The sequence below is a fragment of the Micropterus salmoides genome, unplaced genomic scaffold (genome assembly GCF_014851395.1).
Source record: "Micropterus salmoides isolate LMB-PRFRI ecotype aquatic unplaced genomic scaffold, ASM1485139v1 Ms_hic_scaffold_21, whole genome shotgun sequence".
Taxonomy (NCBI): Eukaryota; Metazoa; Chordata; class Actinopteri; order Centrarchiformes; family Centrarchidae; genus Micropterus; species Micropterus salmoides.
Window position 1 is genome coordinate 19741318 of NW_024041262.1, and position 17119 is coordinate 19758436.

Sequence of the window (17119 nt, forward strand, 5' to 3'; positions counted from 1 at the left end):
GACAGTAGCAATTTATATTTGTGTATATGTGTGTGAGACAGTGAAAAGCATCAGATACCATGACTATTAGAAACACTCTCCGGGATCATGGACAGAGGTATCGACCACGGATGGCTTGCCTCAAGAAGGTAGGCTATATCCTTTTACATCAGAGGTGATGATCACAGCCCTGCTCAGGCTTGTAGACTATACATGCAGACGCACCTATAGATAGGTATCTGATGTGAGTTATCTAAGGCAATGCTTTGGTTGTAGGGGTCTGCTGTAACCTCATAAAACCTGGTTGTATTGGCATTTGCTCTTATAAACTGCATTTGCCTCTAAAACTGTCTGTATGCTCCACAGGTCCTCAGAGGAATCCTTGTTTCCTGATGTTTTTAAATGTATTTCGGTTAGACATTTTTTGTAAAACAAAAAACCTCACAGGTACCATTCGGCCTACAGAATTCTTTGAATAAAACAGATCACAAACATGCCGTGTTTCAATTAAGCATGCAGACTATACATTTTAGTTACCAGACTGATTCAAATTAGTGAGAAAATTTTATAAGAACCAAGCATTCATGTTGTAACAGAATTTCAAGACATTAAAATAACAAACAAATGTCATCTTGGTTTCAGTGCATGCTCTATCTGTCTGTCATACTAAATGTTGAGTGTAAGACTGTGTTTTGTTTCGACCATTTCACAGTGATAAGGTCATTCACTTTAATAAGCATTAAGCCTGGATCAGTATCAGCGCCTCCATCTACACCTAGCAGCCGCTGGTAAGAAGTTAATCCAGGGACTGTAGTATTGGAAAACAACAGCCCGGTTCTTTGGCCAGAGAGAGGCTCCATTCATCATCTCACATTTCAAATTCATACACTTCAGGAGCTGGACATTTATCAAAGTGGAATAATTTTTTGCATTGGAAAGAAATGTGCAGGAAGTAATTAAGACAAAAGCTTTTCCATTAGAAAAATATTTTATTTGGCCCAGATGCAGCACTCACAATGTCTCTCCAGGGGAATACTTTCATTTCCAGGAAAACTTCGTGTTTTGGTCCATGAAAGCCCACTTTGGTCCAGCTTAGCCTGGGGCTTACAGCCTCTCCAAGATGACTTCAAAGCACAAAGCCACTTCAAACAGGCCCAGGAGTCATCTCTCTCTCTCTCTCTCTCTCTCTCTCTCTTCACACACACACTTTCACACAAACAAACTGAATGAATGTACTACATGATTTGTTGCTTTCCTGTACACACCTGAGCTGTGGTTTCAGATGATATGATAACTAATAAACTGTTTAGAGGGCAGTGACTCACCGCAAAACCTCCCACACAAGCCAAACAAAAGCCATGAGATCAGGGCATGAAACAAACTCTCTCATCTCACCTCTCGCCACGTTTCAGTGCAGCGGTAGGGTTCAGACTGACTTAATAAAACTACTAATGTAGTTTTTGGACTAAGAATCTGAATTGTATTGTTGAGAGAGCTGGTTAATAGCACTAAATCATAGAGGATTTGTCTGATAGGAAGTATTAATTATAAGCTTTGAGCCTTAATATCACAGGGGTGCAATTTACCTCAAGTTCTCAAATGTTCGAGAGGCAATTCGATTTTTACAAATATTTAATCAAGCAGAAAACAGTTAACAGTGATGTTGTGCATGAGGAAGATAATACCATCGTGTCCTAGATAGTGAATTATTTTGGAGCAGATTTCATTCACAAATCCATCCAACCTGCTTTTTTTCCTCCACCCCACACAGACACACACTCACAATTAGTTGTCGTGGTAACCTCTTCTCACCCCTTATATAATATATTCCTTTGCAGGCGGAGAAGGTGATGCTGGAGATGCAGGACCCCAAAACAGGAGTGAAGTCGCAGCCTCAGAGACTTGTTATCACAACAATACCGCATGCTATTACTGGTAAAGAGGATACATATATACATGAACAGGAGTACACACCTGATGTTATTCAGCAGCTGGCTGAGTGATTGCCTGCATAGTCTTACTGGAGGAGACCAGAGCTCTGGGCTCAAACTCGAGAGCTACAGATTTAATCTCCATGACAACCCCTGCGGTCTCGGAGTCAGGGAGAGGGAAAAAAAAGAAGGAGGTGAAGGAGGAGGATGATGATTGAGCGGGTGAGAGGAAAAGTGCAAATAACAGGGAGAGAAATAGGAGAAAAACAAGACAGAGAGACAGCAAGGACGAGGAGGAGGCGGAGGAGGAGGAGAAGAGAGAAAACCTTAACTTATACGTCATTTGTGAGCTTTGACTACAGGCAGGTTCGCTGCTGAAATAGTGAAACAAGCAAACATGCAAACTGCTTCTCTTTTCTGTTCCTTTGCTTTCTTCTTGTCTCCTTACATTTTCTTTCCTTCTCTCCTCTCCTTTCCTCTTTACTTTCCTTACCTTCCCCTTTTTGACTTTGCTTTCCCCATCTTGCCTCGGTTTTCCTTTCCTTTCCTTTTCTCTCCTCTTTTGTTTCCTTTGTTTCCTACCCTTTCCTCTACTCGTATTTATTTTGCTTTCTCTCCTGTCCTCTGTGTCTATTTTCTTTCCTTTCTCTCCTGTCCTTTCCTCTCCTCTTGTATCCTTTCCCTTTCTTTCCTTTCTCTCCTCTGCTTTCCTCCTTCCTTTCTTTTCCTCTCCCTCTGTTCACTTTCCTTTCCTCATCTTGCCTCTGTTTTCCTTGTCTCTCCTCCTTTGTTTCTTTCTCTCCTGTCCTTTCTTCTCCTCTTGTATCCTTTCCTTTCTCTCCTCGCCTCCTTGTTTCTTGCTGTGCTTCCTTCACAGACCCCCGCTCTTCCTCCTCTTCCTCCTCCCATCTGTCTCCCCATATTAGCTGTCGAGGCTTTCGAGATTCGGCCGTGGTGTATCAGAGAGGGGTCTGGCATTTAGAGTCACACACCAGCCTACCTATGGACACACAGAGAAAACACGTATTTCTTGATGTTTGCTGTGAGAGCTGCTTTTGTAACCGGTGGTGCATATGTTGTTACTTCTGACTTCCACCTTTTCTCCTCAGGTGAAGACATAATTGCGTGGTTAGCAGACAGATTCCAGATAGATACACAAGGTGAGAGATGAGGCAGATGACGTCTTTCACATATGTACATGATTTATAGAGTATGGTAATTAAAAATGTCTTTTTTTATTAAAAATCTTGTTTTTATGATCGTGTAAGGTGTTAATGAATGTGATTTCAAGTTAATATCAGCAGAAATGCCACAGCTGCTGTTAAAGTCCCACTTTCTCTGTATCTGTTGTCTTCAGAGGCGAAGAACTTTGGCTCTATGCTCGTGGCGTTAGGATACATCTACCCTCTACAAGACCACAAACGCTTAGTGATCAAACCAGATGCATCCCTCTACCGCTTCCAGGTAAATGCTCCACATTTCTTCAGAGTTTTTATTTGCTATTAGCGCTATTGAGCAATGTTTCTACAAGTGGCTCTCCAGTTTGTTTTTGTAAGAGGATGCACAACAGTTGAACAACTAAGTTGGTGGTGGTGACGTGTAAAAAAACATAGAAATGGGCCAACAAAGGCAGTGCAAGGTAACTTTTGTTTGTTAACCCTTACCCTAAAACTCACTGACTGTTAAAATATGGGCTGTTATAATAGGGTATTGATGCACCGATTTTCTTTTAGCACATTTAAATCTTAATCATGCCCAGTTTATTAATGAGGTGCAAGGACTGAAGTTTTGATACAATGTGCGTATTCAATCAAAGCTGGATGTTGATGAGTAAGTCAACATTTGTTGGCTTTGAATGACTTGACCATTAGCAGTTAGGGACCATGGTACTCTCTCTTTGTAGCTTCTAATAATATCATTAAGGCTGTAACTAATGATAATTTTCATTATTGATTAATCTGTTTATTATTGCTTATGTCTTTAAAATGTCAAGCAATTGTGCAAAATTGCCCAACCAACAACCCAAAGAAATTCATTTCATGATGATACAAAACAGATCAAAGCAGCAAATCCCCACATTAGAGAAGCAAGTACCAGTAAATGTTTGGCAATTTATCTTGATCAATTACTTAAAAAGTGAATCACATGTCAAAGATTTTTTGTTGTTTGCAAATATCTGCATAACTGATCTGCCGGTAAAATATTTTATTACCATTAAAGGATGGAAAAAAAGGCAGAAGCAAGGAGAAGAGTGTTTGCTATTGTTCACTACTCATTTTGTGACGTAAAACCCCAGACTGGTCTGGTTTTGGTTTCCTGAGCAATGACATATTAACCTAATTTAGCTTCTGATCTGTAACAAACAAATCCAACTTTTGTCTTTTGTTCTTTCCAGACACCGTATTTCTGGCCCACACAGCAGTGGCCTGTAGATGATACAGATTATGGTGAGCGTGACTGGTGATGTACACATTTTATTTCACATCCTGTTACCAACAGGTAACATTCTGTATTTCTGTTTCCTTACTGAAGCAATTTACTTGGCGAAAAGAAACATACGTAAGAAAGGCATCCTGGAGCTGCATGAGCAGGTGAGAATGAGACTGAGTGACCCACAAGTGTTTTTGTTTGCTGGCATTTACTGAGGTGTTATGTTATGTCCTCAGGAGCAGTATAACCGCCTTCACAAGTGGATGAATCATAAATGGGATTTCATAGTGATGCAAGCTAAAGAACAGTACAGGTGGGCGTGAAAGAAACTCAGATACACCCTTCGGTTTTAAGATCAAGGAGGTGTTACGATTCTGTGTGTTTTTGTGTGGTTTTAGAGCTGCAAAGGAGAGAAAGAAACCGGACCGTGTGGTGTTTGAGTGCCAGGAGAGGGCCTACTGGGTGGTTCACAGACCTCCGGTGAGAATATAGACACACACACACACAGATTGTTATCAGACTTGTACTGCACACAGAGGATACAGCTTCCGCATATCTGAGTCTGAGAATAAATTGCGCTCACCTCTTTACTTCCCAGGGTATCTAATTATCTCTACCCATGATGCCTCATTAACATTAAATGTCCAGTCAGAGGAAAAGGGCATGACTGATTAATATTTCACACTGCGTCAGAGAATGTGGTGCAGCGGTTAGCACCTTGTCCTTGCGACGGTGAGTTCAGCCTGTTTCGTGAGGCTGGATTACTGACCAGGCAAGTGGGCAGCTGCTTCCTAGATCTCAGAAGACCCCAGGTTGACCACCATTTGGAAGAATGTGTTTGGGATGACATTCCACTAAAGCAAAGATCAACTGACACAGTAAGGACCTTAATGCAGGTCCTGAATTTCTTGAAGCCCAGACGTTTATTATTTCAGGTTATATTGTGTTAATGTATTGCATATTCCTAAATAAATTTGTCTAAACTATTTGACACACAGGGAACATTTGTTGGTTTCTGCTGTTGCAGGCAAAATATAATGCAGCTGCCATGAGTCGTCTGCTGTTTGCACTGTACTTAATGGGCACTTTTAATAGGTACTTAAAGCGAGCTTGTGCAAAACTGAATTGCGACCAGCAAAAGACAATAAGTGACAATTACAGGATCATGGTACATTCTGAAAACATAGTTTTACAGAAGCAAAAGTAGAGAATAGTCATAAAGCCAGTTTACTTACCAAGACATATCAGTTACAGCTACCTATCTAATGTTTGCTAACATTGGCTAACTGGTCATACCAGACTTAAGGCTGTAGCAGCAAAACCCCTGAGTTTATTGAACTGAACAAAAGGCTTATGAAACAAGATACAACATGTTAAACTTGGCGCTTGGTGTCTGGTGCCGGTAGGTGTATTTTTGAACTTTGCAGACAATGAGGCTAGCTGTTTCGTCTTGCTTCAAGTTCAGCTAATTGTCTTGTGGCTCTGCTTCTGTACTAAACATGCAGAAACAGAAACTTGCTTTTAAGCACTTAATTTTTCTTTCCGAGAAAGAAAAGGGCACTTCTTATAACATTTGTTTGTTACAAAACAAAAAACCTTGCACAAATGGTGTTTGCATTCAAACTATATAGAAATGTGGATGTATGTTACACTTGACAGAGACTGTCAATACTGTATACGGATTCATCCTTTAGTTCTCAAAACGTCAAAGTCAGCTTTCTATCTAAGATGACAACATAATCCAGGGACAGACTTATCCTGCATATTGTCATAGTGGTTTCAAGTCACAAAATCTTTAAAGCCTCTGCTGGAAACAAACAAATTACTCAAAGCTGTGTTTGTAATGTCATACAGTGAATCACTTTTTACACGTGACTGGCCTCTTGATGTGTGAAGTGGTCAGGAAAAGTGCTACACATTAGCAGCCTATGATTAGCATAATAAAACGGCCATCTGCTTTAATTAATTAGTGATTTGGTAAACACACATTGTGAAATCTTTTTGTTGTTGTTGATGTGTGTGTGTGTGTGTGTGTGTGTGTAGCCAGGGACAGTGAGTGCCATGGACTATGGACTGGACCGACGAATAGATCCAAACGCAGATGAGGTAACAGGTGAGTCTCTGCATGACCTGTATGAACATAATTCCTGCCAATCGGCTTATATTCAATAAGAGGCTTTAATGCTTGGATCCAGGTGCAGTAAAGTCAACTCATCTTCCCTTTCCTTTTCTTGTCTGCTGTTTCAAATCATTTAAAAACTTAACAAAAATCTCTTATCTTCTCTTCTGCAGGCATTTCCCATGGCTCTCTTTTTGTATTCAGAATTTGAAAGGGGTTACACCTACACACACACACACACACACACACACACACACACATTTATATTTGACATAATGCAATTTTACAACATTTTACAACTCTTTTATTGAGGTTTTCAGAGTTGAAAATAGGACACATTTGGAGGTGCAAGATTTTGACAAGGAAGAAGAATGCTTGGAATAAAAAATATCTCTGGTTCTGCTGCGAAGACGAACTGTCCATTGTGAATCTGACATTGTTGTAGTGCAATGCTAAGAGTACTCTTTTAACCATAAAACCAACTCTTAACCCCTTAAACAGCCCTTTGAGGAAGTAAGAATTACCCAAAAATTTTCTCACTTTCAATGTCTAAAACTCACAATGGTCCTCAGAAAGATAGTACAAGATCACATACACAAACACACAGACACCCACTGCATGTCCCTCTTTGTACATGTAGATTTTGTATTTATTAGATTTTTTTGTGAAATGACATATAATCTGTAACATTTTATGAAATGTATAATATATTTTTGCAGGAAAAAACACCCGACGTTTACGAGAGAATCGTGAGTGAGATTTTATTCTCTACCCTTTCTCTGACTTTTCCAATATTTTCTTTCTCTCATCCTGTTTGTTTCTAAACCAACATTTGTGTTGTTAGTGATCCATAGAGATAGATCTGTTTTTCTGACATTTTTATTTTTTATTTTGTTTCCTGTCATCTCTCTTCTGCCTCCTGTAGATGATCTTTACTCAGCAGTCCATCATGAGGCCCAGAGTGAAGTCATCTGTATCCATTGGCGCGTAAGCTACTCCATCATATTCCCACTCTGTTTATATCTGTGTCAGTCACTTCGATCGGTTGCGTCATATAGCGTATATCTGAAAATAGCATGCACACGCTTCACTTTATCTCCACTGACCTGCAAATGTTCGACAGGTGAAAGTCATGCACAGGTGAGATTTGATGAGCAAATGTGACACAGATACAGCAACTGTAGGTTCTGTGACTTGTTATCAGCCGGCTAGCATCTGGCAAGCAATAAAGGCTGCAAAACCCAGTGACAATATAACAAAAGATATGATAAGACAAGCCTTTATTGATCCCCAGAGGGGAATTCCAGTTGTTACAGCAGCCAAGGACAGAAAAAAGTACAGATAAATAGAGAAAGTAAAAAAAATAAAAGTATATAAAACAAAAATAAAACCTGAAAGAAAAATTGAAGTATTGTCTATACAAGAGCAATTAAACTCAAAATTACAAGGCAAGAGTGACATAGTGGTGTTATTAGGTAATGATACTTAGTGTTTGTGTGTATTAATATAGAAATGTAATATAGTACATAATGGCATAAAACGGTATAACATATTAACATAATATAGTAAAATATAGTATGGATTATTTAAAATATAATATAAGGTGAAATGTAGTAATATAAATATAAAAAATGTAGTATAGTATAATGTATAATATATAATAAATAATTAATATACAACTAAATATATAGTGCCAGACACTGTGGAAATTGTGTGTGTGGTTTGGGGAGGGAGTGAGGGAGGAACAGGGTGATTGGCATAGTCCGTGGTCTCCACCGCTGTGGTACAGTCTGTCATCCAGGATGGCTTTGATCTTGTCCCTCTCCATCCTCCTCATCACCACTGCCTTCACACTCTCCAGTTCCAGCCCAACCACAGAGCTGGCCTTCCTTACTAGCTTGTTAGGTATACCATGTGTACATGTTTTTAATTCGGTGAAAGAAAAAAAAAATCCTGGATTGACACCTCAAAAAAGATCCCTTATCCATTGACCCGTGTCTTAACTTTCTGCTAAATTTCAATAAAATTATGTTGGTATCCTGCTAGGTAACAAATCATTACATCAAACCCCAAACTGGTCTGGTCACTAATTTACCACTGCTTGATCAATTGGTAATCCAATGATGCCTGCAAGGTTACTCTTGTGCACAACATGCTGCTAACATTTATTAGTGTGTACTTAGTTGGTTAAACTCCTGGTTTAACTCCTGAGTATACAGACATAACTAGACATTATTAAAAAAATGATATGGACAGTTGTCTTTTTGGCTGCATCATTGCCTGTAATCTAAATTATTTTCCTCTGTTCTTGCAGATTGGTGAAGTACTGTGCCACCTATATCAGCCATGACCCTTTCCTCTCCAAGTGTCTTCCCAGCAACCCCTGGCTCACTGATGACATCACATACTGGACTTTGAACATGCCCAAGTGAGTCCACCGAGGAAGATACATAATTTATATTATATTCATTGTGATTCAACTGACTGTTAATTGTATAATTTAAAAGTACTCATTCATTTTGTTCAGTTTGATGAATGTCTTCCTCTGTGTGTGTAAAAGTGTGGAAATACCAACTAAAATGCGTGTGGAGAGGTGGACGTTCAGCTTTGGAGAGCTGCTGTCAGACCCTCGAGGACGAGATGATTTCAGACTCTTCCTTAAGAAAGAATTCAGCGGTACGATGTTATAACTAGATCACGTAAAAAAAATATATAAGTGGAACAGCACTGATTGCAGAAGTGTTATTGTTGCAAACTTGCTGTAATGTAGATTTATTTTTGGTCACACAATGTACATTTCTCAGCCATTTGAAGGGGCTAAGAATAGTGTGGCAACTCTGTTTTCTTTTCTATTGTTTTCTATTCTATTCTTAGGTGAGAACTTGGCATTCTGGGAGGGGTGCGAAGATCTGAAGTGGGGTACTGCTGCGACGATGAGAGAGAAAGCAGAGCAGATCTACAAGTAATGTCTTAATTTATTCTCTGTGTAGAATATATTACTCTTCTCTGATGAATGTTGATAACAGTTCAATCAGGAGAGCCTTAATTTGAGTGAATGATAATAATTTATTGACATGTGTACAATGAATATGAGAAATGTGAAAAGCCTTTGGCAATTAGTGCTATTAAAGGGGAAGGTGAACTCCAATCATCTGATGAAGGACTGTGAATGAAGCATGAATATAGTCTTCCTCGTTTATCTCACACTGAGCTTCCATAGAGGGTGGAGCAGAAAAAATGAGCAACTATTGTGATAAGTTATTAATCGTGTCTGTGACTTTTTTAAGCAGAAGCAGTGGAATACATTTTACATCATTATAAACTGAATATCTTTGTGTTTTGGGCTCTTGTTCAGGACATTTGAGAAGCTTTAACATTTAATCGACTAATCAATTAATCAAAAGATGAACTTATAATGATTGTTAGTTTTAGCCCTACTTGGAAATAATTTGGCCTCATATTAATCGCAATTTTAATTTTAAAAAAAACAGTGTCCATAGTGAACTGCAGCTGTCAAATTGGTGTTTTTGATTGCCGATTAAATGATAAAATATAAATAATATAAATTATAATATTATAATATAGATGTCATTTTACATTTTTTATCAGTTGTGGGAATAATTTTGCCCTTAATTGCATACAAGACAAGCATGCTACAGAAGCTGCTTTGAGCCACTTTATGTATGCAATATCAGTAGTGAAGGAAGTATTCAGATCCTTTACTAAAGTAAAAGTTTTAATCTCACAATGTAAAAATACTCTTTTGAAAATGTTACATACGTACAAGAATACAAGTGTAATCAGGAAAATGTCCCCCGTGAGTGTTATAATATTATATAATTTGATTAACTACTCATTAAGTAAGCATTTTATTGTTGCAGCTGGTTGAGGTGGAGCTCTTCAACAACATTAAATAGAGCTGTAACTATTGGTTATTTTAATTATTTAATAATCTGCATCATTTTCTTGATTTATTAATTGAGTGATTGGTCAGTTTGGTAAACTTCAGACAAAGGACGATGAATCAGCCAATTTCTTCAACTATAATTTATAATTAGTACACTTTAGATTCATCTATAATAAAACATATTTTATAAGCTCTTCATATGTTCATTATTTGTAAACCAACTAGTAACTAAAGATATTTTTAGTAGAGAGAAAAAAAGCACAATATTACTCTCTGAAATATAGTGGGACATAAGTATAAAGTGGCATGAATGGCACCTCAATTTATCCAAATAATAATTACGTGAACGTACTTCCAGCATGGATGCTAGTGTTAACAGTGTTTCCTCCACTTTCCTGATCTCAGGACATTCTTGGCACGTGGTGCACCCCGATGGATCAACATCGATGGAAAGACCATGGAAATTACTGTGAAAGGCCTGAAACACCCACACAGATATGTCCTGGACGCAGCCCAAACTCACATCTACATGCTCATGAAGAAGGTCAGTAAACACACCAGTAGGTGGGTTTAAACATAGTGGCGGTGTTATAATTCCTGCAAGCTTGTACTCACCATCACTATCACCAAATGCTACTGATTCATGAGTTTGTGTGTTTTTTCCAGGACTCATACGGCCGGTACATGAAATCTCCAGTGTTCAAGGATACAATGAAAAAGGCCATCTGTCCTGAAGAGCACAAGTTCTCGTAAGTGACAGTTTTTAATTCGCACATTTTTGCTTTTAATTGATGGGACAGACGATGCAAAGCTTTTATGTTCTGCTTTTATTTGGAAAAATAAAGTACAGCACTTACACTTACTGACAAAAGTCAGTCTGAATTTGTTTATTTCAACCAGCCTGATAAGAACAAGCGCACAGTCAGTAATGACACATCATAGAGGAAAAGAAAGCACTGACTATTCACTGCAAAGGATGACCTAGGAGTGACATTGGTCTGAAGAATCTAAGTTTATGTCATCATTCTGGCTGATATTAGTGTCCCTGTAGCTTCCTAAAACTTAATTTTCACCTTGTCTTTCCATTCTCTTCTCTGTGCTGCTCCATCTCACTATCCTTCACTTCCCTCTTTGTCATCTCTCTTCTTTTTCCACACACTCTTTCTTTTCTCCATCCTTCCTCTCTTTTTGTGGTCTCTCAGTGATTCCCAGTTGGAGCAGAATGCAAAGAACAGACGGCCCAGTCTCAGCCCCATCATCCTACGGCAGCAGGAGCAGGAGCAGAGGGCCAAGATGGCCGCCAATGTTGACATCACACAGGTCATGAGCAAACTCAGCAAGCAGGGCAAGGAGGCGCCTCCTCCTCCTGGTCCTAATAAGAAATGAACACAAACATTATGTTCAGTTATCTTTCAGATAAATCGGGATTAGGATTTTTATTTTATTTTGTTTTATTAAATTATTTAGTGGATTAATTTAGACACCAGAGTTTATTTGTTAATGATAATGTTTACATTTTAATGCCATTTTAATTTAGGTTTAAAGCTGCTAAAATCAATGTTTTTAAAATAACATTAGATCAAATGAGTTTATGTTGTTATGTTTATGCTGAAAGGGGTTGCTGACAAGCCCATTATTATAGGATTATAACCTTAGGGAGGTTAAGGAGCTTAATAGCATCTTTCAGCTCATTCTTTTGGTTTTAATGCCTGCAACTTTACTGTTTGCTCATTCTCTCTGCTTTTATAATATTGTTTTTGGCTGCACCAGGCAGCTGTTTTCTGTGGAAAAGTCCTAAAAACCCATTATACACTACATTCTCACACAGCAGACACGGTGTGCAACTAGCTGGTGAATACAGTGCAGCATTTAGCAGCTAAAGCCACATATTTTTCTCAGATGTTGGTAGAGGCCTAACACAGAGCTAAAAGGAGAGTGTATATTGGAGCTACATTCAGCAGGCATTCAGAAACATGACTCCAAATAATAGCTAGTGTTGTCTCATGTCTGCTGGATGTGTAAATAAGAAACTGTTCATTATCTGAAAGGGTGATAACATGTTAGCTTGTTATTGGCCATAAGTGGCCAAAAGTGGAACTGTTGCAGGTTTAATGATATTCAAACATCCACAGACACACATATCCATACTAATGTCAAAGACTCATACAGATCTATTTCCAATGTGATGTTCAGTGGAAGAAAATTCTTTGTTGGCTGTTGTTTCTGCCTCAAATTGCCACAAAAAAGATCTACCAAACCTGACCCTTTAAACCGCTGTCATGTTGATGTTTGTATTGCTTAAGAAAGCACAAAAAAAATAAATAAACTTGAGTCATTGGGAATGGGAACGTGCAAAACTGAATATGCAGTCGTAATTTATTTACATGGCAGTAAAGCCATTGCTAAATATGCACATTATGCAGTAGAAGCTTAAAGAGTAAACTAATATGAGAGTATTTTAAATGGTCACACAACTTAAAAAAAACAATGCACAAACATTTTCCCACTTACCTGTCATAGCCATGCTGCACACACTGTCATTTTGGTTTCCATGCACTCGCCCAGGTTTTGAAAAATTTGCCACGAATAAAATGTTTTTACCTGGCAAATGTCTCCAAACCCTGGACTAATAAAATCACTATGAGAAGTAGTGGTTTTGTCATTTAGATGAAGTGAGCCTTTAAACACATACTCAGTTACACAGGTGTCCAAGTCATGTTCAGAACTGCCTACAGGCATTAAACAAATGGCCATGTTTGGGACATCTGTTACCAACTGTTACATTTCTGTCCATACGTTGAAGCTGGTGTCTGTCATGTTATTTATCAAAATACACGTGTTGTCCATCTTCACTCATAGACTGTATGTTTATATGTGTATTAGTATACTACTGTATCTTTTCTTTGTCATCAGTCATAAGCTAATAAAACATCCACAAAGCACCTCATGTTTATGTGTTTGTTTTAAGTTGTCATTTATTCACGGTTTGCATGCCGTTTGGTTGTCATGCCGCCCGTTCATCTGGACTTTCCTTAGGCTGTTGGCCTCATCTGTTTGAAATGATTGATGATGAGTCTGTCCTGATTATTGCCAATGATACTGGACAAATCTTTAGAGACAGTTTGTTCCTTCCTTCCTTCTTTTTCCTGCACTTCTTTCTGTCATATCTTTTAATGTTTTCTTTTGCTTTTCCCCCTGGATTCTTTTGTCCTATGTTTCTTCCTTTTCACCATATTTTTCTTTTTTTACATGTCTTTCATACCCTATTCCCACACCCCCGCTACATTAAAAAAAAAATTCTCCATATTTATTTATTTCATAACATGTCTGCGTCACACCCATACAAAATGCTAGCTGGTTATCAGTACAAGTTTTCTTTGGCAAACAGTGAGCTTTCATCAAGGCTTTACTATGAACCGCGCTCTTTACCCTTAATTGTGGTTATAAGAAGCCCCATGATGTTCATAAACACAATAAGAGCAGTTTTGAGCAACTGTGATACTTAACCTTGAAAATGTAATTTTGCGAGACTTATGTCTTATGACTATTATAATGAGCGGTAATACTGTTATAAGGTTTACGGCAACAATTATGATACATAACCTTTGTTCTTGCCTCGCTTCATCGGCTTCCAGTAAAACACAGTTGATTTCACATTGTTCCTAATTACATAGAGGTCCTTGCACGGTCTGAACCCCGCATATATAGCTGAATTGGTGAGCCCCAATACCAGCTCTCAACCACTCCAATCATCTAATGAAGGCTTTTTATTGGTTGATATTTTAAATCCAGAGGTGACGATGCTTATTTGGTTGTAGCTCTTAAACTCTGGAACAGTCTTCTGCACTCTATCAGTTCTGCTGAATCTGTGCTTTGTTTTAAGTGGCTGCTGAAAACTCATTTTCTATAAGTTAGCCTTTTTACAACCATTCTCTGCGTTTTGTTTATTTTGGTCATATGCTTTAATCTTTGTCTGTGTATCATGTATTTGTATGTGTAAGTTTTATCCTATATGTGAAGCACTTTGTAACTGTGTCTTTTAAAAAGTGCTATATAAATAAAAGTATTATTATTATGCATGTGATGTAGGTTTTTAAGTTATATTAGATTACAAAATAGTCTATATTATATATATATAGTCTATATCTATAGAGGGAACCATCTGCTGACAATTTTCCACAACGCATTTTTTTGGAGTGAAACCCTTCTCCTGATGCCCTCTGACTTGTGTGTGACCCTTTAACCTCACAGCTGTGCCGCTTCACCACACCTGTCCCCCACCTCGTCGTTTACTCTGGCATCTCTGACTTCCCCTCGGCCAACGCCTCACCCTCTCTCCCTTTCCTGGCACAAGCCCCGGCTTGTCCGTCCCCCATCAGCATGGCCTTGGACAGCACCTCAGCCTCTGAGCGGCGAGCGGAGGCCAGTGAAGGAGAAAGCGAGGGGAACCCTGAGGCTAGAGCTCCAGCTGGTGGAAATGTGTCTAAGTCTCGTATGGCCCTGTCTCTGCGTCGCCTCCTGAAGCGTGGCTGCACCCCCTCCACCATGTTTGCCAGCTTCTCGCCTAAATGCCACTCTTCTGCCGGGACAAGTAGCCGCATACAGCCAATCAGCCCGGATCAACCTAGTCAGGCTCCACCCAGACGGATTGCCAAGTGAGTGTGGGACAAACAAAAACAGTCCTGAATGAAAAATCTACAACATTCTCTCTCTTACTGCCTGTCAGAAAGTTGTGTTTTTACAGTTGTCATTGTTTCAGGCCTAATCCAGCATTTTAAACTGAACAAAACATGCTGACTTTCAGCTTGAAGATTGTTAAGGGTTTTCACATCCATATGGGGCTTGAGTGTAGGAATAGTAGTGTTTTTTTTACATACTCCCAGCATTTTATCATAATGTAGCAGGACAGTGATTCTGAACACAGAAAAAAGGCAACCAAAAGTTGTTTTTTTGTCAAGTTAGTCCAGTAACCTCAATGCAACAGCAGTCAAGGAGAAAGGAAAAAGTGAAGATGGCTGAACTTTGAAAATAACATATTCATTAAAAAAATGTTTCTCCATGTGCTGGATGTATAAATAGACAACTGCCTACTAAATAGTTAGCCAATCAACTTTATTAGGTGATAATGTGTCCATGTTGTGTTTTCAGCTTGGTTCACTGCCCCCAGTGTCCAGTAAATAAACAATAATAAATGAATACTTTTTAAATGTGATGACGTTATTTAAGTTCATATGTGAAATGGTCCAGTTACGTTCTGTCCATTTAAAATGGGGGAGTATAAAACACACCATTTATCTAATGTGGATGTAAACACCCTCAAATTAGTTGAGCACTTTCACCTAAAAGCCCGTTGTTGTTGCTGGATTAGAGCTAACAACAGAAAAGTGTCACCATCCTATTGCTTTCTGACAGTATTTTAACTGACTATGGATATCAGACATGCGTCTCACTAAGTCCTTTCTGCAACCATGCGCAGTTTTTTCCAGATTAAAGTGGATATTCCTCCTGAGTGCCGCATCTATCCCATAGAGTCTGAGGATGAGGAGGACGAGAACAGGGCTGCCTCTCGGGGAGAAGTGGGAGCCAAAGAGATCATCTGCCCCTGGGAGAGCCTCACTCCACAGAACGGGACTGGCTAATAGGCGGCACTTACACAGGTATACAAAGGTGGGGTTTTGAAATCTGTGTCTGAGCAGGCAGATTCTTCCTGTGTTCTGACAGAGATAGAAGATCTCATACAGAGCATAACAGGGTCAAATATCAGTGATTATCCTGTGGCCATATTCTCACCACCAGGCCACAAAAAAAACAATATAAAAGGACTGACACAAAACATTGACACACAAGATGGAACTAGGTCTACATCAACTTACCGGGAACTCCTTAAAGGGAACCTATGTTTTTAGTGTCAAACACTGACTGCCTGTAGGCCTGAAAGGACCCAGTTTCATGTCTGCTGCAGCATAATCCTCTTCTCCACTGTCTACACTTGTTTTTTCAAAACAATCTAAACAATACAAAATATATGGCTGAATACACAGGGTTTGTACTTTCACAGATTAATATTTTTATAAACAAATTCTTTGATTTTACTCATAATCATGACAGTTACATAAAGTTACTTAAAATTAAAAAGATTGCTGAGATCCCCTGATTACCTTCTTGATGACAGACTTGATGCTTATTCAGCTTCTAAAAACTATTCCCTGCTGCTGTCATGCTGTGTCCTCCTGCTCTGCTCTTCTCTCCAACAACAAAAATAAACACATGGATCGTCAAGAAGTCAAGGTTAATGTTACATTAAGTAGAATAAAATCAGAACAGGATTAGAATTTAATATTTTAAATATATCTAAATGTTGTTTCGAGAGCAGCAGCATAATGTTTACAACAGCAAAGTCACTACATACTATAGGCCTACTCAGTGAACTGCCAACAGGCCTCCCTGGCTTTGTTGGATTTGGCCGTTTATGTTTCTTTACACTCCACATACTCTGACATTATTACTGTGCATTCTTCTGGATAAAATCCTCTGCATGTGCCATTATGAAAAAACTCTGCCTGTGTTGCCTAACGCGCCCCTTTTATGTTAATGTGCACAAACTCCAATTAAGTTGACATAGAATCAACTATATAAAACATTTTATTCACTGTCGTAAAACCGTTTAACACCAATGTAGGCAGTCAGAGTTTGTCAACGTTGACTTTCCTTGATAACCCCGAGTTTAATCGAAGTAGGTTAAATCCTTTTTGT

General features: G+C 38.8%; 1 protein-coding gene across 2 annotated transcripts; it reads left to right on the plus strand.

Annotated features, from left to right (window-relative positions):
- The first annotated feature begins 59 nt into the window (after nucleotides 1–59).
- LOC119915708 (regulator of G-protein signaling 9-like) lies at nucleotides 60–16005 on the plus strand. 2 transcript variants are annotated; one of them, XM_038735414.1, is made up of 19 exons: nucleotides 60–128; nucleotides 1818–1914; nucleotides 3020–3070; nucleotides 3268–3374; nucleotides 4306–4357; nucleotides 4443–4501; nucleotides 4577–4653; nucleotides 4739–4820; nucleotides 6384–6446; nucleotides 7179–7208; nucleotides 7385–7446; nucleotides 8774–8887; nucleotides 9020–9135; nucleotides 9334–9421; nucleotides 10772–10910; nucleotides 11033–11115; nucleotides 11569–11686; nucleotides 14618–15021; nucleotides 15843–16005. In XM_038735414.1, the coding sequence occupies exons 1-19, from the start codon at nucleotides 60–62 to the stop codon at nucleotides 16003–16005; spliced, it is 1974 nt and encodes a 657-aa protein (XP_038591342.1). The 2 variants fall into 2 exon arrangements, with proteins under 2 accessions (XP_038591342.1, XP_038591343.1); XM_038735415.1 differs by lacking the exons at nucleotides 14618–15021; nucleotides 15843–16005 and having other exon boundaries at nucleotides 11569–13740.
- The last annotated feature ends 1114 nt before the right edge of the window (nucleotides 16006–17119 follow it).